At 37.7% G+C, this 7,773-nt stretch overlaps 1 protein-coding gene across 1 annotated transcript in view; it reads left to right on the top strand.

Annotated features, from left to right (window-relative positions):
* Positions 1-546: 546 nt before the first annotated feature.
* The window catches only part of LOC111866972 (EARP-interacting protein homolog), a 25,535-nt gene continuing 18,308 nt past the window's right edge, over positions 547-7,773 (top strand). Inside the window, exons 1-2 of the mRNA XM_023856411.2 lie at positions 547-1,040; positions 4,785-5,010. Coding sequence (XP_023712179.1) covers positions 993-1,040; positions 4,785-5,010 — 274 coding nt within the window. The 5' untranslated portion in view covers positions 547-992. The remainder of the gene's footprint in view (positions 1,041-4,784; positions 5,011-7,773) is intronic.

Below are 7,773 nucleotides of genomic sequence, written 5' to 3'. Positions count from 1 at the left end.
GGTATGCGCCCGGTCTAACTTCGCCAACAAGCGGCGGTCACTCGGTCTGAATAGTTCACTTGCGGACCAAGACCACGGAGTTTTGTTTTCATTTAACTTTTATTAATCAATCACATTGGACGGTGAATCATTTTACACTATTGGGCCGCTTCCTTGCACACGCTTTGATGCTGTACGTTGCAAATGGTGATCCAACTGGGAGCTCATTGACTGCTTACAGTAAAGAATTCTGAATGTTGTGAATTATACCCTCTACCTTTTTGTTTCGATCCACAACCCACAGTACCGCTCTCGCTTCATCATGTAATATAAATCTGAGAGCACGGATTTTTTAGGAACGTAGGACATAGAGGCAACTGATTACGAATTTATCACCGCGGTGGTCCGGGTTCGTTCCCGGGTCTAGTCAAGTTGGATTTGTGGTGGACAAAGTGGCGCTGGGACAGGTTTTCTCCGAGTACTTCGGTTTCCCCTGCCAATCTTCATTCCACCAATTTCTCCACTATCACCCTGATCACCCTCACCTATCATCTGGGGCTGGTACAATAGGTCAGAAGTGGCCGCAGTACAAGGAACGTAGTCCCACCCCACTAGCAATAAAAGAAAATATGTAGGAACTTAGAACAGAGGCCGCAGATTAGTAAACAGTTCAATTGTTTCAGCCTGCGTGTCCACCACGAAGGAATATTGAAGCACCGAAGTGTAATTAAACACAGCGATGAATGGTGTTGCCACTGGTTACAGGTTACAGTTTGTGTTGACGTGCTCGGTGTGCTTGTAATAATGTATTAATTGAATACACATTGTAATACACACATGTCAGGCCATACTTTCATGTACATGTAATGGCGGTATTTTGGATACTGATTATCGTTAATGTAGGAATATGGCATTGCAGAAAATAAGTTACAAGTGTATAAGAAGCACATATGTAGCAAACATCAAAGACCCAGAGTGGTGTGTGTTGCTTGCATGTGCAAAGGAATTGTCGAATGAAAATGGAAGATGATACGCCAGTCATTTATGGATTAGAGTTCCAGGCTAGTATATTAATCAGTTGAAGTAAATATTGTATGTGTTGAAATTAATAAAATTACAAATGATTGCTACTTGTGACGTTCAGTATAATTAATATGAAAGGTTATGTTGAAAGTCAGGGCAGCACATCGAAGCAGTGGCTGTAGATCTACCAAGAAAATTATTTTATATTATTTTCGTTTTCGTTTCTATTCATTTGCTTTATTTTATATCTCTACACCCTAGTGGTTAGCAGAGCGTGGTTTTTAAGTGTCCTGACTGCTGAATGCTTAGCAGTCACGGCCTGGTAAGCATTAAGGAGTCGGGATAATTCAGTCGGTACAGAAACGGGTTTCGGGCAGGACGGCCTGGGTTCGATTTCGGGAGGGGTAAGATTTTTCTTTTCATATCATCAACATTGGCTGTGGGGGCCCACCCAACCTCCTGTCCAATGGGGCTCTTTCCCTGGGAGTAAAGTGGATAGGGCGTGAAGCTAACCATGACCCGTTATATAATGCTGAGGTCAAGAATGGTAGATCTACACCTCCATTACCCCATATGTCTTCATGGAATAATGCTTAATGGATAATCTCAGGGAGAACCCTACCTTCTTTTTTGTGACTATATGCAGATGAATGTATGTTAAAATGAAACTGGAGAATATAACTTCACCATGCTACACAAAGAGAGTGTTGGTAATGCAGTGACTGTAAGTTTGTATCCAATCCCCAACTGCTCAAGTCGGCATTACTTCATTTACAAGGATGGTCTGCCAATGTCAGACAGATCTCACTTCTTCACTATCCCACAGCTTATGTGCGTTAATATATATGTAACTTTGTAAGATGACATGGTTTTGAATTGAATTGAATTTATTTACATTCTATAAATCCTAAGCAGGTTAGTACCTTTGGATACAGAACAAGTCAAAATGTTACATACATAAGTACAGGCAATTTTAGCTTAAAAATTAATATAACTTAATTTTACATCATTCTCTATTTACATTGAAGTATTCATCTAAAGAGTAGAAGGAATGAGCATGTAGATAATTCTTTAACTCTGATTTAAACTTTTTAGTATCATTGCCCAAGTTTTTAATACTTTGTGGCAGATTGTTGAACACTTTTATGCCAGTAAAGTAGACTCCTTTTTGATATANAGAATTGGTTTAGATTTATTGTTGATGGTTTTAGATAGATCATTTATGTAGAGAAGAAAAAGTAAGGGACCTAAAATTGATCCTTGTGGAACACCGTGCTTTATAATTCCCCAGTTTGAAAATGCATTATGACTGGAGTTTTTATTATTTATTTCAACTCTTTGATACCTATTTTTGAGGTATGATTTGATCCATTCATTAGCTTTGCCAGTTATTCCATAGAAATTTAATTTCGATAGTAAGATATCATGATTAACACAATCGAAAGCTTTTGCTAGATCACAGAAAATCCCTCCCACAATTAATCTGTCATTGAGAGCACTTAAAATATCGTTAGTTAGTTCATAGGTTGCTTTTTCTGTTGTTAGGTCTTTCCTAAATCCAAATTGCTCTTTGACTAATATGTTGTTAGAATTTAAGTAAACACCTAACTCTCCAAACAATGTAAATCATGATCTTGGTCATAGCCCAATACTTTGGTGCTATCAGTTGGTCCTGCATTACTTCATTGACTGATAACAATATCATTTTGCTAAGTAATGTAGAAATGTTAGAAAATCATTAAGGAACAGGAAGTGCTTCGTTGACAGCTTTTTATCAATCCAGCATAATGTTTGTGATACACTGGTTCATACTTGAGCCTGTACCTTCTCTTTTGATTTATTTGAACTGTATGCACAGTCAGATGAATTTAGTTTTTTTAATGTTGTAGAGTGCAGAATTTTCCACCAATTTTCTTCACAAGTACACCCCCATCATTTGCTCATGCATATATATTTCATCTCAGTGAATTGAGATAAATTTTATATCGAGCTTTTGCAGTGAAGATGAATATTTATAACTTTGATTCCATTCATTTTTAATTATGCTGTATATCATTATATGTTAGTGTGTCAAGGAGAGTACAGGACAGGGTGTAATGTAATATTGCACATAGTTTTGATATATATAGTATTCCAGTGCATTGAATTAATGTTAGAGGGCATCACATGTAATAAATGGGGAGATTGGTATTACAGGATGTTCTGTTATAAAATTTGTAGCAGCCTTTGTCAGTGTCAGAGATAAACTGTCAGAAAGAAAATAGACCTGTAAGACACAGGTTAATTAGAGTTTACCATATGGTCTTTTTGCAAAATAATGTTTTGTGACCACCATAGCAAAATAATGATCCAAAAATTGTAAAATGTCTAACAAGAAACTGTGAGAATTGTTGAAACAGTATTTGAATTAGCTTTGTATTATTAATTATTTATGCCATTTGGAAACAAATTATGACTTGCTGTTAAAAATTATTTTTATGGGTGACAGACTATTCAGTTTCCAAAACTAGGCTTTACCATTAATCAAGACTGGCCCCTTCTAATGGACCAAGTGCCTACAGATATTTCCTCCATTATGTCTGATGACAGAAATGGAACTAGTTTCTGAAACATGTTTGAAACAATTGAAGATGATGAACAATATCCACAATAATAGTCATGTTTATGTCTGAGATTTGTTGAAGTCTTAAATTTATTTTAATGTAGTTCTGATTTGTAAAGTTTGTAGATTGCAGATAGTTCCTAGTTTTTAAGTTTTACATTTACATTTATTTTCACTTCATGGATCCAGTCATCTCCCCCATAAGGCTGGATATATAACATGACACATAGTACAAATTCATGATGACTGCACATCATTCGTCCTTTGTCCAATGAATTATATAATCAGGCCTCTCACAGGTAGCTCAAGTTGTCAGGACAACACACATGGGTCATGGGAAAACCACAGTCAAATTCACACCTTGCCATTACACACACACTGAAGTCTCATAACAAACATTCTTTGAAGGTAGAATACAAAAATTCCATTGTAAGTGAAGTACAGATGGAGATTTGGTGCTTTATACTTGTGGGGCAAGGAAGCAGGGTGAAAGAGGAGGAAGAAAGGGTGGAGACAGACCCCTAATCTTAGGGTTAGATTCACAAACAGTATTTTGCACTGGTTATAAGTAAATGGCTGTGGAAATAAAATGAGGAGAAAGAAAATTAATGAATGGAAGTGTGAAATCTTGATGAAGTTCTTAGGCATATGTTTGGTATCATATTCAGGCACTCCTTGAAACTAGATTGTGACCGATAGTGACTGAAAAAGCACCTGTTAAGGAAATAACTGTTTCATGTAAATTTACAATTAATGCAGATTTGTAATATAACTTTAAACTAATTATATGGTTTAGGTAAGTAAATATAATTCAAATTGTGACGATTATTATGTTAGTGAAAGCCTGCTAATTTGAAGTATGTGTTTTTATAAGTTTCATTCCATTAATTTTCCCCGCTGTATATCAGTGTACTTTAAAATGTTTCAAGCCTTCAGTATGTTGTCTGAGTCTCTTGGTGCAGTTCAGATGTTCACCTTTCGTAAGTTTCTCAAGCCTGGACTAGTAATGCTAAGCATGCATTCTTTTTTTCCGTAGAGAGCTGTAAGTATTTGCAAGACATCTATGAGTTTCTTCAAACTACTGTTGCAGTTTTTTGATATTACAGAATCAGTGCACTTGACCAAATGTAGTTTGATAATCCATCAATTCACTAAAGGCTGTGTTAATATAACTGTTCAGGCAAGGGCATTAGCTTCGCAGCTGGCAGAATCAGATGCTGTCCGATTCATGGTTGGCACCCAGTCACTGAAACTAAGTCACAATCAAGTTCATGTCGTGGAACTGAATGAGGAGACAGGTGGACTTTTAAAGCAGGTGTTTCAACATGGTGCAGGGGAGGTGTGGACTCTTGCAGCTTCACCTAGTGATGCAAATCTCATTGCAACCTGCTACAATACACTCACAGGTATTAATGTGATAACAAAATGGCTAAATCCAAAACATCCACTCTCCTCTTGTCTTGCAGTGTTCATTCCTTTGTTGCACCCATTGGAAACTGGTTATCTTTCTTTCTGTTATAATTATTTGTGTTAGAAGAGAGCTGGCATAACTCTGTCAATATAACAATGTGTTAACCAAGAAATCAGATTTGGTTCATAACATTAAGGCTTGCTGTTAAGCTCACTCGGTCATTCAGTCTGTATGGGGGATCTTTTCTCTGGAGGTAAAATGGTCGTGGCATGAAACTTCATCTAGCACCAAGGTTAATAATATGTGGCACCATACCTCCTCTACCCTGCATGTCTTATGGCATAGTGCTTAATTAATTAAGGACAGGGACAGCTATGCCTGTTTATAGTTGTATTAAGTTGCTGTTATTAATGTATATTTTTATTAGTGCTTGTTTAGTTCTCAAGTAGTTTACTGTGATTAGGAATACACTGTAAGTAAAAGGTTTCATTCAAAAATGTTAGTAAGAGATAAATATTAGTAGAGAGGTGGTATTATAAATAGAAAGGGTAGGTACTTGAGTAAAATAGAACAGAGTAGGCCAGCTGACAGACGAGCTAAGCAGGGAGTTGATATTCACGCACTACTACAACTAAAAACACCCATACCTGACAACCAGATGCAGGACAGCTGAATCAGCAATTTTATGAACTTCTAATTTTAAAGAGCACATTTACACACAGCATACTAGGATGCCACTGCAATAATTTTATCAAAAGTTTATAAACCTGGTGTTGGCCGAGTGAGGTGAAAACATGTTGCAGTAAGATACATGAAAGACAAAAGTAAGTGTTGCATTTAAGAGTAGTTACAAACACAGTAGAGGGTAAAAAGCAGTGTCAGGTTGAAATCCTAAATAGGTTTGTTGTTTGGGAAAACATTAATGCTGAGGTGGATATTAATAGAGCTTGGGAAACTTTTAAAGAGAATATGAAAAATTCAGCCAAGGAGAGTCCAGAGTATTATGGATTGAAGAAGCATAAGCCATGTTTCAGTGAAGATCAAAGGAAACAGGCCAAATTGCAGTGGTTACAGCATCAAAGTGAAAGGAATGGGGATAATCGGAACAATGTGAAGCCAGCAGACGTTTCAGGAATGAAAGAAGGAATATCTGAAAGATGGTTAATGAGCTTGTGATGAGCAGTAAGAACAGACACATGATAGAGACCAGTATAGAGGAATAAATTAATTTAAGGTGGACTACCAACCTAAAAATAACTTAGTGAAGGATGAGAATGGTGATCCGTTTGACGATTCTCACAAGTCCAGTAAAACAATGTGGGAATGAAATTAAATGGGACATCAACTGCTAGTCTGTGCTGGTGATTTGAGTCTAGTGGGTGGTAACATAAATACCATGAAGAAAAACACAGAAACTCTAATTGATACTGGTAAAGAGGTTGGCCAAAAGGTAGAAAACTCAATATATGTTGTCTCTTCACAGAATGAAGGGCAAAATCGTAACGTAAAGATAGCTAATAGATAATTTTAAAATTTGGCACAGTTGAAATATTTGGGAAGGACAGTAATAAATCAAAATTTTATTCAGTAGGAAATTTAAAGGAGATTGAATTCAGGTAATGCTTGGTACCATTCAGTTCAGAAACTTTTGTGTTCTCGGCTGCTGTGTGAAAATGTAAAAATTAGAATATACAGAACTATAATTTTGCCTCTTGTTCTGTATGGGTGTGAAACTTATTCTCTGACATTAAGGGAGGAGCATAGACTCAGGGTGTTGTGGAGAATATTTGGACCAAAGAGAGATGAAATGATGAGAGGTTGTAGAAAACTTTTGTAATGAGGAACTTCATAACTTGTACTCTTCTCTAAGTATTATTAGAATGATGAAGTCAAGGAGAATGAGATGGGCAGGGCATGTAGCATGAATGGAGAAGAGTAATACATGTAGGATATTGGTGGGAAAGCCAGAAGGAAAGAGTCCACTAGGAAGACCAAGATATAGGTGGGCAGACAATATTAAAATGGATCTTAAGGGAGATAGGATGGGGTGGTATTGACTGGATTTATCTGGCTCAGGATAGAGACCAGTATAGGATTCTTGTAAGCATTGTAATGAACCTTTGGGCTCTGTAAAATGTTGGGAAATTCTTGAGTAGCCGGATCACTGGTGGCATCTCTAGAAGGGCCCAGCTCCATGGAGATATAAGGTGGTTCAAATATGACTGGGATTGATTTGTGTGTAAACAAGCCGCACTGCGCAGCAGCTTTGCAACCTTGAGAGCGTGAAGTCACAACCTCCACCCTCCCTCCTTTTTGGGTTAGAACCTGTTCAGTCCTATCTGGGAGTTGATTGAGTGATGAGCGAACAGAAGGTACCACAGAGCGTGGAACATCACATTGTGATCAAATTACTCGGAGGAAACGTCCCGTCCGCTGAAATTCACCACAGAGTGTCTCTTGTGGACCCGTGTGTTTGAGTGGTTTAAGTGCTTGAGAGAGGGCAGAGAGCCCATGGAGAATGAACCGCATGATCGTTGGCCGCGAACATCTGTCACCGAGCCAAACATTGATCGTGCAGTTGCCCTGATTTGTGAGAATAGGCACATTACTATCAAGGAACTTGGAGCAATGCTGTCCATCAGTGTTGGTAGTGTAGAAGATATCGTGAAATATCACCTGCAATATCACAAGGTGAATGCACAGTGGGTACCATGCAATTTGATGGACGTGAACAAAATGGTGTGCATGCAAGCTGCCA

Source organism: Cryptotermes secundus, unplaced genomic scaffold (genome assembly GCF_002891405.2).
Source record: "Cryptotermes secundus unplaced genomic scaffold, Csec_1.0 scaffold24, whole genome shotgun sequence".
Classification (NCBI taxonomy): domain Eukaryota; kingdom Metazoa; phylum Arthropoda; class Insecta; order Blattodea; family Kalotermitidae; genus Cryptotermes; species Cryptotermes secundus.
The sequence above is the reverse complement of the archived record's forward strand: the minus strand, read 5'-3'. Positions and strand labels throughout refer to the sequence as shown.